Raw genomic sequence first — 16,642 nt, 5'->3', positions numbered from 1 at the left:
CATTTGTCACAATAAAAACGTGGCATGTGTAAAATTGATTTCTTAATATATATTGAAGACGTTTTTACCACAGGAGAGGATGTGGAAAAATTAAGATACTCAATGTACAGTATAAATTGTCACTAGTTTATGATTGGTGGCATTTCGTGCTGATGACAGTAGAGCTGTGAGGCTTATCCCTTTTAGACAAGGCATTGGTGCTTATGACGATGCAGAAAAATAACGGTCCCATGCATAGAAAATGGAGAAACTGAGCTGAACTAACGGAAAAATCCAATCAGGATGTCCGGATCACCGGGTGGCGCAAGGATACATTTCCTGCACACCACCGTGGAGAGTGGGGTTTGAATCCTCCACGGCAGGGGTCTTCAACGTTTTCAGGCTAAGGACCCCTTAGCCGAGAGAGAGATGAACTAGGGACCCCCACAACCTTTGTATAGATTCCATATAGTTTCATAATTTGACAGCAAGATATTTAACCACTTGAACCGTCAATAATAATACATTTTACCTTTCACTCTGTACTTGGTCTGCCCTTTTCCCCTCTACACCAAACCTCTTTGCCGAAAATAGCCGTTCTACAAGCTCACAACGCCTCGCGCTGCGAGGCGTTGTGAGCTTGTAGATCTGCTATTTTTGGCTAAAGCTCTCCGAATATGGACCCACATAGAGTTCAAGTGGTGAATATAAAAAGGCAGAAAAAAACAGGTTTCTCTCACACAAAGATTTGGAGGACCCCCTGTAGTAACTCTGAGGACCCCCTGGGGGTCCCGGACCCCCTGTTGAAGACCCCTGCTCCACGGTGCATCCAGCTTGGCCCGGGCGCTCCAATGAACACAATTGGCCGTGTTTTCAATGGGAACCAGGGAGGGCGGGGATGGTAATCTCTCACTGCAGGATTGTTGGGGTGCCTGTTCAGCATGGAGTGGACCTGAGAGTATGTTGCCAGTGAAAGGAAGCAGCTAGCAACATGACATGTATTGCAGGAGGGCTATAGTTCTCTCTACACCCACTCCAGGACCAACCAGTAGGGGTCAGCACGGGAATTTGGAATGAGCATAACTCTATGAGCATGACTGGGGAAAAGGAAAACGTTAACTTGAGCTGAGAATACCGCCCCCCAGTGGACGTGTCAGATAACTTGTGAGAGGTACTGAATGAGTGTCAATAGCCTACATATAAAAAAAAAAAAAAGAAATCTCAAGACAGAAATCTAATCACGAGGTCTGTCAAATTGCCTTATTTGGTACTGCTCTCTCACTTTAAAAAAAAATGGGAGTTCACATTCAGTTGGGCTTTCACAGAAACAAAGGCTTGTCAAACAAATAGGTAAAATATGTCAGTCAAGTCCATAGTGGATGAGAGACCGTCTCAATATTATCTTCCAAACAGGTGGAAAACATGCCATACTTGAAGTCACATGGGCTTTACAGCTAAATAAATACAGTGGTCCAGTGGGATATAAACTGTGATGGGCCACATAATTCCCAGTAGTGTCCCCACATATGTCTTATTACAGCTTTTGAGCACAAAATAAATTACATTTTAGACTAATATAAACCGAGAGTTATGCATGATGCAACTATGAATTCTGGATGTCTGCCAGAGTTCTCAGAAGACATTAGGTTTTCATACTGGCCATGTAAGTCCTGTCGTCCCAGGTTACTTTGTTAGTATAATTACTCAACCAGGCATCCAGTGCTAGAAACACTGCTTCTAATGGTCACCCAGAATTCATAGATCCGTAGCTGCATACATAACTCGCCTGCTCTCACACACACACTCACAAAAGTAAGTTACATTCTGAACAAGCATGGTTTCACAAACAAAGCTGTGAAAATGTACTTCATATACTTTGATTAAAACTAGACAGACCGATTGTAAGGGAGGACAATCCTCCTAGAATAGATCCCCATCAACAGTGCAGTGATACAAACATGGGAGGAGGGGATCACATAGTACAAACAAAATAAATTAACGGCATAATACAAGTTCATCTCATTTCACCACAGCTAAAATCACATTCATCATTTCTAAAACTTCTTTTTAGCCACCACACGTCTACATTGTTCAACATGGTTTATCGCTGAGCTACTGCAGTATAAAAACATCAGTTACTGAAAAACTACTGGGTCCAGCCTAATGTTCAAGTGCTCACTTTCCTGAGAAACGCACAGCTGATGTAGTGTGACATTTAGCAAGGAGTATGAGAAGTCAGGCCAGCCTCTGTGTCATCATCATGTTTGGCATTACAATACAGTAGTCCAGAAATAAAATAAACAGCAGAAACCTTTAAATTGCCCAGGCAGTTCAGCTATGTCCAAAACGGTTTGTACACACATCATACTTAAAATATTCATACATGAATTAAGTACTGGTTTAATCTGTGTGTAAGTGTACCAAGTATGACTTGAAATGTATAAACACTTTATATAAAATTTAACAACTTGAACCCTAGCATCTCTATTCTGGGGGGGGGGGGGGGGTATTTGAAAGAAAAATAGCCGAACTACATGCCTGTGTGTCGCAGCGCGTTGTGAGCTTGTAGATTAGCTATTTTTGGGCAAGAGAATTGATGTGGAGGGAAAAGTAAAGAACAGACCTCGGTCAACTGGGTACCAGTTTACTAAGGGTTTAAGCGGTTAAGCTCTGTAGCTGATGCCATTTATCCATGTTATGGGCATGTTGATGGGGGGTACAATATATACTCTTTGCTCATTGAGGGACACTAATGTGTCAGTAAACAGAGGGGAGGGGGATCAGTGGTTTGGCACGTTCAGCCTTCATCAGTGAGCAAAATGGGTTTGAATTAAAAACGTAATTTCGCTCTTATTCATCCTTTGGCAGAGGTAAGGTGGCAGTTGGCCAAGGCAACCCTTCCAAAAAAAGTGCTAGATGTATTCTAGTCAACGAGTCAGCTTATTTTTGTATTCTAGACAACGAGTCAGCTTATTTTTGTCTGAGACCACGGCAGAAGACAGCTCTCATGTACCGGTAGTACCATCATCTGCAGCATACAGAAGACCAGTTCCCATACAGTGAAACGCTATATAGGCTCCTTCATTAAGTTTGTCTTTTTACACTATACACATGCTATGAACATGGCCAGAAATGTGCTCACAATAACATGCATATTAAAACAATACTACCTAGAAACGGGATAGTGGGTGATATAAAGTCAAGTGACTTTGGAAGGAAGTGAGGAGAGTACAAATGCTGTGTGTGGATGTGGCATGTGGGTAGTGCAATGACACAATATATAACTGTGAGGAGGAGAGGAAAAATAGATTTTTAGACTTGTTTCACACTGCTGTTGTGTGGTGACCCTCGCCCACACTCCACTTCCAAAGATTAAATAATAATAGTTATGTTCATGTGTCATGCATTTCTCCAGTGAGCTTGTGTGTTGTCGTGCACTTGCATTGTGCGTGCTCCTGTTTGAGAGTATGTCTATGACAATGCCGTTATGCTCTGATGACTGTGACTGACCACTTTGTACATGCCACTCTGTGGTTTGTACTGTATGTCGCACATACGTACAGAGATAAACAAATGAGACAAACTCTCCAGCTTGTGTGTTTGCAAAACTGTCTATTCTGTCGACTAGGATGGATGTATGTTCGCTTTGCCTTTCTGGGTGAACCGCCAGTGCCGTGGGCTCACTGGAAGCAGTCTTTTGAGCTTTCTGTAATGGCTCTCAATTTCACCAGAATCAGCACAGCACAGAAACATGCAAAACAGTACAATAATAAATTTAAAAATCCAATGGCACTAAGGCCACAAATACAGTGTGTGAGTTTAAAATGATTCACTGGTCGCTGATGTGTTTTTCCCCGTTTTAGTTTTGTTCAACATGGCTGTAGAAACATATTAATGTTGTTTGCGATGCTCAAAATATTGTCAGTTTGTTGTCTCAGTGTCCACAGGTTCTACAGGAGTAACAGGGCTTGTGTTAGAGCTGATACGGTTTGTAAAAGGACAGTGGTTTTCAAAGTGCAGGCTGCCACGAGGGGCCAGGGGGCTGAATGGAAAGGTGAGGGAAATGGGGGAGGAAATGGAGATATAAAAAACTTCATTTCAAATCAAATTCAATTGAACCTACCATCCCTATTTTGCGCATGTCACAACAGGAGGCCTGTCCCCGACTACAGCTAGTCGAATCTGATTGGCCGATTAATGCCTGGCAGTCGACTATAGGCAACTTCTGCATGCTTTGACTGAGTCTGATCAGTATTTTTGCATAATATAAAAAAGGTTATGCAATAGAGGAACATTTCATTTGGGCTGTGGGTGTCCGATACTAACATATACTTGCATGGTTTCTCCCAAATAGTTTCAAACTATTTGTTATTTAATATATCGATTAGTTGACTATTAAGGTCAGACCTACATAACAAGGATGTAATTTTCCAAACTTTAACAAACTTTTCCCTTTTTTTCCCCATTCTGCAACAGGCTATTTGGGGGTGCTTGGCATGGAAAGGCATGATAAGTTGAGGTGCAGAATCTGCTTTAGTTGAACAGACCACTGTTGGTGAATACAAATAAAACCCTGCCCACCATGGCCCCCCATTTCATTTGAAACGGTTGAAACGGCTAAATGTATGTGAGGCTCATGGAGAACTGGGGTGGCACAGTGCAAAAAGAACAAAAACTTAAAATGTTACTGTCAAGAGGGAGAGGTGGTCTTGCTGTTGTCACGGAGATGAGGTGCCGGGCCCGTCCAGGCGCGGTACACCAGCAGCAGGCTGAGGCCCAGCGCCCACGTGCGGACCGGAGACAGGAAGAAGGCCAGCGGGCCGTAAGTCTCCAACAGGAAGTAGCAGGAGTAGGCCTGCCATGTCAGGAGGAGCAGCATGGCGGCGTGCACCAGCAGAGTCCGCCAGCGGCAGCCTGGCCGCAGGAAGTGGGAGCGAAAGGTGTTGCCGCGGCAACGCTGGTTCAGGCTCCAACACAGGTAGCAGGTGAGGGGCATGTTGAAGAAGAGCAGCTGCACAGGAAGCAAGGAGGAAGGAATTAATTGCGACCGTCAGGGAGCAGTTTACTATGAAAACCTCCACCGGCCGTCCGTCCGTCGGTCGGTCACACGTCACACGTCACACCTTTGCCCTGCTCATATCTCCGCATCAGTATATAGGGCTTGTTTGTTTATTGTATGACATCACGCCACATCATCAGCTGTGGACTCTGTGATGTCATCGTATCGCATCAGTATATAGGGCTTGTTTGTTTATTGTATGACATCATGCCACATCATCAGCTGTGGACTCTGTGATGTCATCGTATCTCCATATATGGCCATCTCCGTATATGGAGATATAAGTCGTCCATGCCCAAGTATGGGCTGGTGAGGTCAGACTTTGTGTGATGCGTAGGTTATCTCCATATATGGAGATTCAACATTCCAGGCAATGCTCTCTTCCCTGGTGAGAATTGCCCCTTTATATAGGGCTTGTTTGTGTATTGTATGACATCACGCCACATCATCAGCTGTGGACTCTGTGATGTCATCGTATCTCCATATATGGCCATCTCCGTATATGGAGATATAAGTCGTCCATGCCCAAGTATGGGCTGGTGAGGTCAGACTTTGTGTGATGCGTAGGTTATCTCCATATATGGAGATTCAACATTCCAGGTGTAACTATGGCTACCCGTATGACGTGAGAGGTGGAGGTTGTGATATTTGTGGAGATAAGCGACCAACGGTCGCTTATCTCCCGATTAGGGAGTCTTACTGGTCTTGAACCCATTTAGGCCTAGAATTATTGAATGCTTTAACAGTGAAAATAGCAGATATACAAGCTCGCAGCGCTGCACCTTGTATATCTGCTATTTTTCAATAGTTAAAGCATAAAATAATGAAACACAATAATGTGTATTGTGTACCCGTTCTAAATAGGTTAAACGTGCACGACGAAAGAGTCGTTCTTTTTTATCAAATTATCTGGATACATTTAAATTCATTGGACGGGCAGCAACCAATGACACACTGCTTTTATTATTTTTGTAGGACACTCCGTTTCCGCTTTTACGACACCGACTAAATTCCTCCACCCAGATTAGGAAGGACCGCCCTCCGTCCTTTGCATTGGTTCTGCAATGCAGGTTTTAGTTTTTTAATGTCAGACCTGTTACCATCCACCTCTGGCACACACAGAATTAGAACATCACTAGCCTGGAAACCAGACAAATCTACCATTGCAACAAAAATGCCCTCTGCAGTTTTGGTCTGACACCGCTCAGTTGTGATTGGATTTCACTCCCTCCGAAGCAGTGAGGGACCAATCAGTGCCCATTATGCAAATATGGGTTTGGTGTATCACCAGATGCCTTTTTTGGAGAAGAAAACGCCCCTTGGAACTGCATGTCCCACACAGAGATTCCAGATTAATATCTACGCAGGGATATTAGTCTGGCTGTGCCAGGCTAGAACGTCACCAGACCTATCAGTAGGCGGAGATCTCTGAAAGTCTGGCTACACGTCACAAGATTATCCCCTGCCTGCTTCCCTCCTGTGAACAACACGGTCAATTTGTTTGAGAGCACATCTGACAAAGCTAATCTAACCCCTGTCTCCATGGTGGTAGGCAGCAATTTAACCTCTGCACCACACATACGCCTCATCTTATTTTGTTGTTTCAGCATAAGCAGGAAATATACAGTATACCATTTTTCTTTTATACAACTATGCTATCAACACATGTCACCAGTGTTAATATGGAAACTCCACACTATCTATAGAGAGGTCTACTTACTTGAATGACGCCAACAACGTAAGTGAGACTGCCCTCCAGGAAGTGGCCATCGATGAATACTCCAAATGCGAAGCAGGCACCACCGTGGCCATCTATCATTTCTCCTATGAACCACGGACCTGTAGGATGACAGAACAAGCCACGGTGTCCGTCATGACATAAGTAGGGCTTTTACAATATCAAGATGTTCACCCTTTAGTACTACTCTTGTCTGGCCAACATATCTGAGTAGAGAAAAAGGACTCACCCAAGGCTGTACACAGGTTGAAGAGCAGTAGAGAATAGTAGAAGGTGTTCATCTTACTGACCAGGTGGAGGGAGAAGCTAACTTGAGAGGACAGCCCCGTAGATGCTGGAGAGGAATGGCAGAAAATGAGTTTAGTGTCTGAATGACGTAATGAACAAATTACAATTATTTACAATTATATTAAATATAATTTCATTTGCAAAACGAACTCCATTTATTGTAATGCAGCACTTGTATATGCTGTTTTGCTCAGAAAAACTAAATATTTGGATGAAGTCATGGCTGAGAAGATGGGAAATGCATGGTTTATACATTTTCCAGTTCAAGCTGGAGGTGAGACACTTCTCGGTCAGCTCACTCTCACTGGCTACTGCCGGTTTCTGCTCAATATTCCATGGCTGTTCCTATCACACTACAGGGTTTTAAGTCGTAAATATCAAACATGTTTATTTACAATTCAAAATCAGGGAGACTCTGATCCTGTCGATAACATTAACATTATGTCTGTAAAACCCTCAGACTACAGGATTATTCGAAAGATGATCAGTTCAGACCTGCCGGGAACAGCCCCCATTCGAGCTGTGATTGGTATAGCAGCATCAGCTGAGTGCCAACGTAGCTGAGCTTTGATTGACATACAGTAGCGTCAGCTGAGTGCTAACATTGCTGAGCTGTGGTTGACGTACAGTAGCAGCATCAGCTGAGCTGTGTGGTTCGTTCAATGCATGTGGCACACAGCTGTGTTGTGATTGGTCTACTTATGTGTGAACAGATACACAGGGTTCCTACACATTTTTACCAATTAATTTCCAAAACTTTTCCACAACTTTTCCAGAATATATAACCCAATTTCCAGGAATATATAACAATAATTCAGCTCAATAACAAGTCGCTTACTCCTATCCCCAATGCCCAAAGACAGGTAGTGTATGCCAGTGGTTCTCAACCTTTTCAGGCTGTGAACCCCGAAATAATCATATTTTAACTGGGGACCCGGCACCCTGACGAGCACAAAGAGTTGAGGAATTTTGTATAACACGGTTCTATTGTGAAAATAGCAGATCTACATGCTCCCAACGCCTCGCAACGTGCATGTAGATCAGCTATTTTCACAATTTCTGCCTCTAATATTTGACAATTTGGCCAATGTTTAATTTGTCATTTCAGAGGTATTAACAAAATCAATAACCAAAGACAATGCATAGCTATTTTTTTCCAGGACCTTCCAGGATCCTTGATCAATTCCAAAACTTTTCAAGTACTGGAAAAATATTTGTCTAATTTCAAAATATTTCCAGGAATGTCATGACCGTGGAACCCTGGATACATATAGAAACAGAGATAGCTATAGAGATAGACAAATCCTGTTCGATGGGAGGTGTTAGCTGACCTCTGCCAGAGGGAACAGGGAGGAACCTGAAGAGCAGCAGTACGATGACATTCATCAGCATGATGATGATGAAGGCCACGCGGCCCAGGATGTAGTGGTCCGTGAGGAGGATGAAGGACTGAACAAAGCCGAAGCTGGGAGACAGTTCCTCCTCCAAGGTGAACTGCTGCTCCCGCACTGTTGACCGTCCTGCAGAGTCCTGACACACACACACACACACACACACACACACACACACACACACACACACACACACACACACACACACACACACACACACACACACACACACACACACACACACACACACACACACACACAGACACACAGAACATAAATTAATCCAACGTGAAACAAATAAACAAACCATTCCAGAGTCCCAGCATACTGTATATAGTAGAACAGTACCAACCTCCACTGTGACCTGGATGCTGTGTAGTCCAGTGAGGTAGAGAGAGGGGTCCCACAGCACCACATACAGAGGGCCCCCAGCAGGACGACCGGCCCCTACCGGCTCCCCGTCCACATTCACATGCACTGCTGTGACCTGAGCGTCAGAAAAGGCCAGAATCCTGTGGGGAAAACAGGAGGAACAGAAGTTAGTGAGATAGTAGTGAAAGCTGATGGAAACCTTACAAGAAAGCTGTTGGTTGGTGGCAGGGTAACGGGAAACTCCATATATAGAAAATCAATGTCAATGTACTGTCTAGAAAACTGAACTTTAAAACAAAGATCCTGACCTGGATACTCACATCCCTATGCAATGTTTCTACTGTCATACAGACAAAAATGTGGTCAAATGTAATTATCAGGGTTCCCACACATCTTTACCAATTAATTTCCAAAACTTTTCCAGAATATTTAACCCGATTTCCAGGACTATATAACAATAATTCAGCTCAATAACGAGTCACTTACTCCTATGCGCAATGCCCAAAGACAGGTAGTGTATGCCAGTGGTTCTCAACCTTTTCAGGCCATGACCCCCAAAATAATCATATTTGAGACCCCGGCACCCTGACGAGAGGAATTTTTTATAACACGGTTTTATTGTGAAAAGAGCCGATCTACATGCTCACAACGCCGAGGGGTTGTGAGCATGTAGATCTGCCATTTTCACAATTTCTGCCTCTAATATTTGACAATTTGGCCAATGTTTAATTTGTCATTTCAGAGGTATAAACAAAATCAATAACCAAAGACAATGCATGGCTATTTTTTCCAGGACCTTCCAGGACCCTTGATCAATTCCAAAACGTTTCCAGTACTGGAAAAATATTTTTCTAATTTCAAAATATTTCCAGGAATTTCATGACCGTGGGAACCCTGAATTATGATATATACTAACACTGGCTGGAAATCTAGATATAGACAGGTTTTACATAAATCAAGATTTAATGCATAAGAGAAAGGGAGTCATAGTTGGAAGAAGATGCATGAGAAGGTGGTAGTGTGGGAGTCTGTCACGGTTCAGGATGACACACACAGAGGGGAGACCTGATGTGCGTTGATCTTGGTATTCGACCCAGAGGCTCCAGGCCGGGGTGCAGGTACTGTGCCTCCTTGGGGTTGGTGATGAGCACAGCAGGCCACTGCTCAAACGTCAGGTCAGAGAAACTCAGCATGTCATGATCAAAGGCTAGAACTCTATACCTGCAGCAAGGAACAGGAATGAACCAAGAAATAAGGATTTAATTCAATAATCGATTTAACAATCGGTCATTTGATAAATCGTTTGATTAATAATCTAATCCGTATTTTGAGTATAAAAATAACACATAAGTGGTTAATCAATTTGTTGAAACATTTCTTATAAGCACTTCCCGGTTAATTAAAAAAGTAATCAAGAAAATAATCGATGGTTGCAGGCAGCCCTACATGAAATGTACCAAGAGATGCAAAGAAATGTACCAAGAGATGCAAAGAAAGAAAGAAAGACAAATGGAAGTGAAGAACCAAAGAAAGAAAAAAAGAATAATGAATGTCATGCTCATATATCGTGTCTTACCTGCGGTTGTCCATCCAGTCCCCCAGCTCCAGCTCCAGGGTACCTTGGGGGTGTCGGCTGTGCAAGACTGGCATCAAACCTCCCAGAGTGTGCAGGTGTCCACACAGATAAGCGACAGCTGAGCTGCACACAGGGGGCAGTATGCATAAGTACAGTACTGTACACGCCACATGAAGCAAACTAATGCGTCAGTAGTAGTGATGTAATAGTAACAGTAGAACAAGAGCCGTAAGTTTGCAAATAGCAGAGGTATACCAATGTAAATTCATCAATGCATTACACTGTTACCTCATCACATCCCTGACTCCAGGAGAGGGAGAGATGACAGTAGAGGTGGTGTAGTGACCAAACCAGATGGACTGGTTGCTGCTACGACTCTCAGCCCTAAATGATGCAAGCAAGTTCATCTGGGTCTGGGAGCCGTTGGCAGGGGGAAAACACAGGTTGTCAGCTTTTGTCACTGAGTGCTTGTTGTAAATGATGCATTTTCACAAAGGATCACGCAAACATCTCACCAAAGTACACAGCACATATTCAATTATTTGCATACCTTTCTAAGCCACAGACACACACACACACACACACACACACACACACACACACACACACACACACACACACACACACACACACACACACACACACACACACACACACACACACACACACACACACACACACGTAAAGCAAATGCATTTTACCAGACAGATCAGAGTACAGGAGGGATTAAAACAGATGACTACAGCTTATATATTATTCACGTTGTTATTCATTTACACCAGGCAGGCCTACCTGGTTAAGAATCCCAAAGAAATTATATGGCCTCTTAGGTCCTGGAGTGAGGGTAGCATCAGCACAGATGAAGGAATAGTTTCCAAAGGGAGTTTTGTGAACATAATGGAAGGAGCCAACTTTCTGATTAGCTGAGTACTTTCTAGAGAGATCAAAGTAAAGAAAGTCAAAGGCAAGAACAGTGCAGTTTGGAACCGAGCCAGCGGCTAGCATCCAGAATGATCTCAGGGATAATCTAATTTGCAAAGCTATAGAGATGAATGACTGAGGCCTCTAATGCCTCTGAGGGAATTTGTCTTGCAGGAGATGACCACAACATTAGAAACATTAACGAGACATGACATCAATCAGCTTCAAGAGCAACAGAACAATGAGGCATAAAATATTGTGCATGTCAAAAGGACAGGAGCAGCAGTCTGTCCATGCAGGCTGTTGCTTCTATTTCTGTCTTTCAGATAGCTCAGATAGCTTGGATTAAAGTCAATAAATGTGCCTGCTACCACTCATGTTTCAAAGGCAGGCACTACAGAGACTGGACTATGGTTTCCAAACAGTCAGATAGACTTGATGTTAATCACACTTTCAGAAGGGGTGCAACAGTTAAGCCAACTAAAAAATAATATTTACTATAATAATCGATTGGATTGAATTATTTATCTATGCAAGTTAACCACTTTTAACCTGGCATCCTTTTTAGGTACGGTATGTTTACATTTCTGACAAATAAAGTATTCAATCAATCAATCAATCAATCAATTAATCAAATATGTATAGTCTAAATCGTTCAGCACAACATTGTTGTATGAAAAAGTATAAAATAGTTCAAGTAGTTAATCAGGCTAATTGATTTATTTGATATTATTTATAAAATCAATTTATACACACGCACGCACGCACGCACACACACACACACACACACACACACACACACCACACCATATTACAGACCTGTAATAGTTGTTGATGCTGTCCAACGAGATTATGTTGAAGGCATCTGTTGGGAGAACGGAAATGGGGTAAGACACTGAACAGTGAGCTCCAAGCTAGTCAGAGACATCATGAGAGCCCAGTGACATTTAACTGTTAGGAACACCAACAGGACAGACCAGACCAGAGCAATTATGAAAATGACAGTGGGCAGTTCTTTTCAGTTCCCTTGTCGTTTATAGGAAGGGGAACATTACAAAGGAGGGAATGTACTAGCAGAATTCAATCCTAGGGCAGTCTTAGCCAAAGAACAACAGTCCAATATTCAGATGAAGAATTTCCTTCGAGACAATGGATGTTTAATTCCTGGACTACATTTCCTTGTGTTACTAGTCTGAGACTGAGATATTGATCGACATCATTCCCTCGTCGTTACCAGAGAAGAAGAAGAAAAATGACAAACTGACAGGACATTTGTTCAAAAGATGTGATCAATAGTATAAGAATATCTGTCAGGAAAAGCAATGCCTCCACAGATACAATACCATGGATTTTTCTAGACTGTAACAAAGTGCGGATATCTTGTTTCGCATCTAATAGCCCACAATCCAATAATGGAGGGGGGGCTTTTTTCATATGATGCTACAATAAATAGCTGCATGGACAATGGGCTCTTTCCATTCTCCAATATCCTGTAATCTGTTTCTCTGATGCTCGTTCAGTTTAAGGAACAGCATTATGCAGAGCAAAGTTACAAATTGCTGTGTTGGTTTGGGCTGCTGAAAAACTGTGCTAGAGATTTGCTGAACAATGCTTTCATTTTCAGCACTCAAATAAATGCTCCAAAATATGTGGGGGCGATGACATGCTTATTAAGTTCAATATCAACATAACAAAGAATGTTCTCTTCATTATGTAGACAAGGGATTAATTCTTCACAGAGCAAGAAAACATTTATTGGAAAGCCATTATTCAGAGATGCTTGTAATATTAAAAAAAAAACATTTTGTGATTTATTTGCCCCCTACAGATTATTTACAAACAGTAGCGCTAGCAGTAATCACCATGATTTCCACGGATGTCGATCCATTTTGTGCGCTCCATCACCCTGGACCTCTTCAGTACATTGTGATAGGCCTGCCACTCCACCTCATGCTGCAGAGACCCAACCTTACTCTCTGTCTTAGCATCTGTCAGATCTCCTGTCATACACAAAGAGAGAGAAATATTGACGTTTGACGTTTCAAGGTCAGGGATAAGTACTACTGTCAGACAGATCTATGACTAAGAGTCAGAAAAATGAGGACCCCACCCACTCCGGTAAGGCAACAGGCAGCCATACTGCATACAAGATTCTTCCTAGCCATCTGATTATGTGAAAAGCATAGACTGCTTTTTACATATTTTGTATGACACAGGGAAACTCTATGGCATAGAGTGTCATGCAAAATAGGTTTGACATTACAAGCAGGAGAGAAGTATGTAATTACCCGTTGCAAGCACAAGAGCTGGTTTGATAACCTCAATGGTTTTGGTGCAGAACTTTTCAAAGTCTGGAATGCGTCTTGGGTCACGGAATCGGCTAATGTGAATGTCAGAAACCTTGAATCAAACGGGGGGAAAACAACAAAATATGGGTGAATTAAAAAAGGTCTGACATTAGAAGAAACATCAGAGCAGAATTGACGACAAGGAATTAGCTCAGAGCCACCTTGCTTGTCCTCCTTGCATAAACAGGTTACTACAGTATACCAGCAGAGTTCAAAGTCTTCACTACTGCCTGTGGACGTGCTGAGATTATATCTCTTTTTTTAAATGATAGCTCTCCAGTCAGTGCCCCAATTCATTTGTCAGGAGTTAAAATAGGTTGGCAGGGCATCAAATCCAGCTATAGCCAACAATTCAGTGTCCTACTTAATTCATAGCTTTAACAATGTAGAATCAATACTCTATATGAAATCAATGCTCTGTGGAGTCAATGTTAGAGTGCATAGCTACTGTATAACAGGACAGGATAAAGCGTCTCGTCTCACCTGTATGAACCAGAATATATTGTCCAACTCGCCATCGGGATACGGTGGCAGAGCCCCCCCGGACACATCTCGGGCAGAGGAGGGGCGCTGGATGCTCCGCTTGGGGTGCCAAGCCGTGTCATAGCTGTCCAGCACCCAGGAGGTGATGCACGCCAGGGCCAGTCCGAGCAGAACCAACGACCCGAACAGCCTCAGCATCCTCCTCCTGTAGTGGCGAGAGGTTCGGCTAACCACCGCTGCTTGTCCTGGACACAATAGCTAGCTAGTTACTGGTGGTGGTGGTTGAGGGGGACTATAAACTACTAACAAAGCACACGAACATTAACTAGCTAGCTACATGGCTAGAAGCTGGGGCTCACACCGCTGTCGCTGTGTCCATCGCAGCCCGGAGGGTGGCATCGAGGCTCAGCGTTCATCCAGAGCTCCGTTCAGGTGTCTTCTCCTGTCAGTGAGCAGGGGGTGGAGGTGGTGGTGAAGGAGGAGGAGGAGGAGGCTGCTAGTTCGCTAAGCTACCAGAGCCACCACACTGACCGGCTGGACTCGGAAACGTCATCGCTTTGATGCATCCTCCCACAAGTCTTTGCGAGAAGTGTCATTTTGTGGGGTCGCGTTCCAAACAGATCCCTCCCAACTCTCCCATGCGTCCTCTCCCCAACTCCTAGACAGCTACCTACCCTCTTCCAGCCCCGCTTTGAAGCTCTTCCTCTGCATCACACACTGACTGGTCGGGATGTGCTTTTTCATCCACTGCCTCGTGTTTAAATTATATAATATATATTCTATATAAATTACTCTATATTACAACAACACATAATTGCTCAACACTTTAATTAGTGGGCTAAACTAAAAAATCACACAGTGTGAGGTGAGCGGTGCTATTATTTATGAAGAGTTAATTTCATCAAGCACCGCTCAAATCACACATAGTGTGAAGTGAGCGGTGATTTTATGAGTTAATTTCATCAAGCGTCCCACTAGCCAATCACAGCGGGTCCTGCGAAGCTTGGCCAATAATGGAACCATAGATCCAGGACCCTGGGAGTACAACAAACTTTGATCTGATTGTGTGCCACACTGCCACTGCCAAGATGTATAGGCCATGCTTCAGTTTATTTAATTCCGGACATTTTACACAACAAATTTTGAACATATGTTTTTCCCCACAGTTTTTGACTGGACATTTTACACAAGTTAAACTTTGAGCCGTTTGATCATGAAGCCATATCTATGGGCCTGATGTATCCCGCGCTTCAGTTTACTTAAAGGGATATATCACTTTAAAAAAAAACGTGTGGTCATTTTATGATCGTCTATTAAACCTGGACAGATTTTTTTTTTCATCTATTACTATTTCTATTTTTTTTATTGTATTTTCTTTTCTTCATTTTCCCCAAAAAATGATTTAAAAAAATTATCGAGAAAAAAAAAAAAAAAAAACATGTCAAGCATATATTAGGTGGGTGTCAGGAGTCACCAGAAAAAATAACGTGTGTTTTCAATGAATCTATCATGGTTAAAATGGAGTTTGAAGTTACAATGGGTTTGTATAGGAAGGGGGAGTGTCTGATAAAATGAATACCAGTAAGACTCTAGGGCAAAAAATGTGTTTTTCCAAAATCGGCCTGATGGTGGCGCTATATATATACTGTGTACCGATTTGCGTGATTTTAGGCCAAAATGTGTAGGAGCAGTGTCCAAAAATGTGTTTGAAAAAATCGGCCTGATGGTGGCGCTATATGGGACAGATCCATGTTGATGAGATGAGTGTAGACATACTGTGTAGCGATTTGTGTGATTTTAGGGCAAAATGTGTAGGAGCAGTGTCCAAAAATGTGTTTAAAAAATCGGCCCGAAGGTGGCGCTAAATGGGACAGATCCATGTTGATGAGATGAGTGTAGACATACTGTGTAACGACTTGCGTGATTTTAGGGCAAAATCTGTTGGAGCAGTGTCCAAAAATGTGTTTGAAAAAATCGGCCTGATGGTGGCGCTATATGGGACAGATCCATGTTGATGACATGAGTGTAGACATACTGTGTTGCGATTTGCGTGATTTTAGGGCAAAATCTGTAGGAGCAGTGTCCAAAAATGTGTTTTAAAAAATCAGCCTGAAGGTGGCGCTATATTGGACAGATCCATGTTGATGAGATGAGAGTGTAGACATACTGTAGTGTGTAGCGATTTGCGTGATTGTAGGGCAAAAATTGTAGGAGCAGTGTCAAAAAATGTGTTTTGCAAGAATCGGCCTCATGGTGGCGCTAGAAGAGGGCCATGTGAGAATTGGTTGTGGTTTGGCAGGCAAGGACTGTGTGTACAAAATTTGGCATGGATCGGGGCAACGGTTGCGGAGATATGAGCAGGGCAAAAGTGTGACGTGTGACTGACAGACTGACGGACTGACGGACTGACGGAGGGACGGACGGACGGACGGACGGACGGACTGACAGCCGGTGGAGGTTTGGATAGTGTGCAAGTAACTGCGACCT

At 43.0% G+C, this 16,642-nt stretch overlaps 1 protein-coding gene across 1 annotated transcript; it reads right to left on the bottom strand.

Annotated features, from left to right (window-relative positions):
- Positions 1 to 86: 86 nt before the first annotated feature.
- Positions 87 to 14,683, bottom strand: tmem62 (transmembrane protein 62). The gene is made up of 14 exons (XM_080750773.1): positions 14,156 to 14,683; positions 13,613 to 13,724; positions 13,187 to 13,324; positions 12,144 to 12,189; positions 11,196 to 11,337; positions 10,692 to 10,816; positions 10,404 to 10,526; positions 9,893 to 10,048; positions 8,808 to 8,967; positions 8,396 to 8,594; positions 7,006 to 7,110; positions 6,759 to 6,877; positions 4,668 to 4,990; positions 87 to 4,021 (listed from the first exon to the last, which is right to left on the bottom strand). Exons 1-13 carry the CDS (start codon positions 14,351 to 14,353, stop codon positions 4,670 to 4,672), a joined length of 1,944 nt encoding a protein of 647 aa, XP_080606899.1. The 5' UTR covers positions 14,354 to 14,683; the 3' UTR covers positions 87 to 4,021; positions 4,668 to 4,669.
- Positions 14,684 to 16,642: the final 1,959 nt, after the last annotated feature.

This window comes from Nannobrachium achirus (genome assembly GCF_963921795.1).
Source record: "Nannobrachium achirus genome assembly, chromosome: 20".
Lineage (NCBI taxonomy): Eukaryota > Metazoa > Chordata > Actinopteri > Myctophiformes > Myctophidae > Nannobrachium > Nannobrachium achirus.
This window is presented reverse-complemented; position numbering and strand designations above follow the sequence as displayed.

Bases quoted from the DNA above. Each gene is read 5' to 3' on its own strand.
- tmem62 (XM_080750773.1), bottom strand. From the start codon at position 14,353: ATGCTGAGGCTGTTCGGGTCGTTGGTTCTGCTCGGACTGGCCCTGGCG. The intron at 13,325-13,612 runs GTAATTACATAC...TGTGTATGACAG, and splicing joins AGCTCTTGTGCTTGCAACGG to GAGATCTGACAGATGCTAAG. The intron at 7,111-8,395 runs GTCAGCTAACAC...ATTCCTCTCCAG, and splicing joins CCCTGTTCCCTCTGGCAGAG to CATCTACGGGGCTGTCCTCT.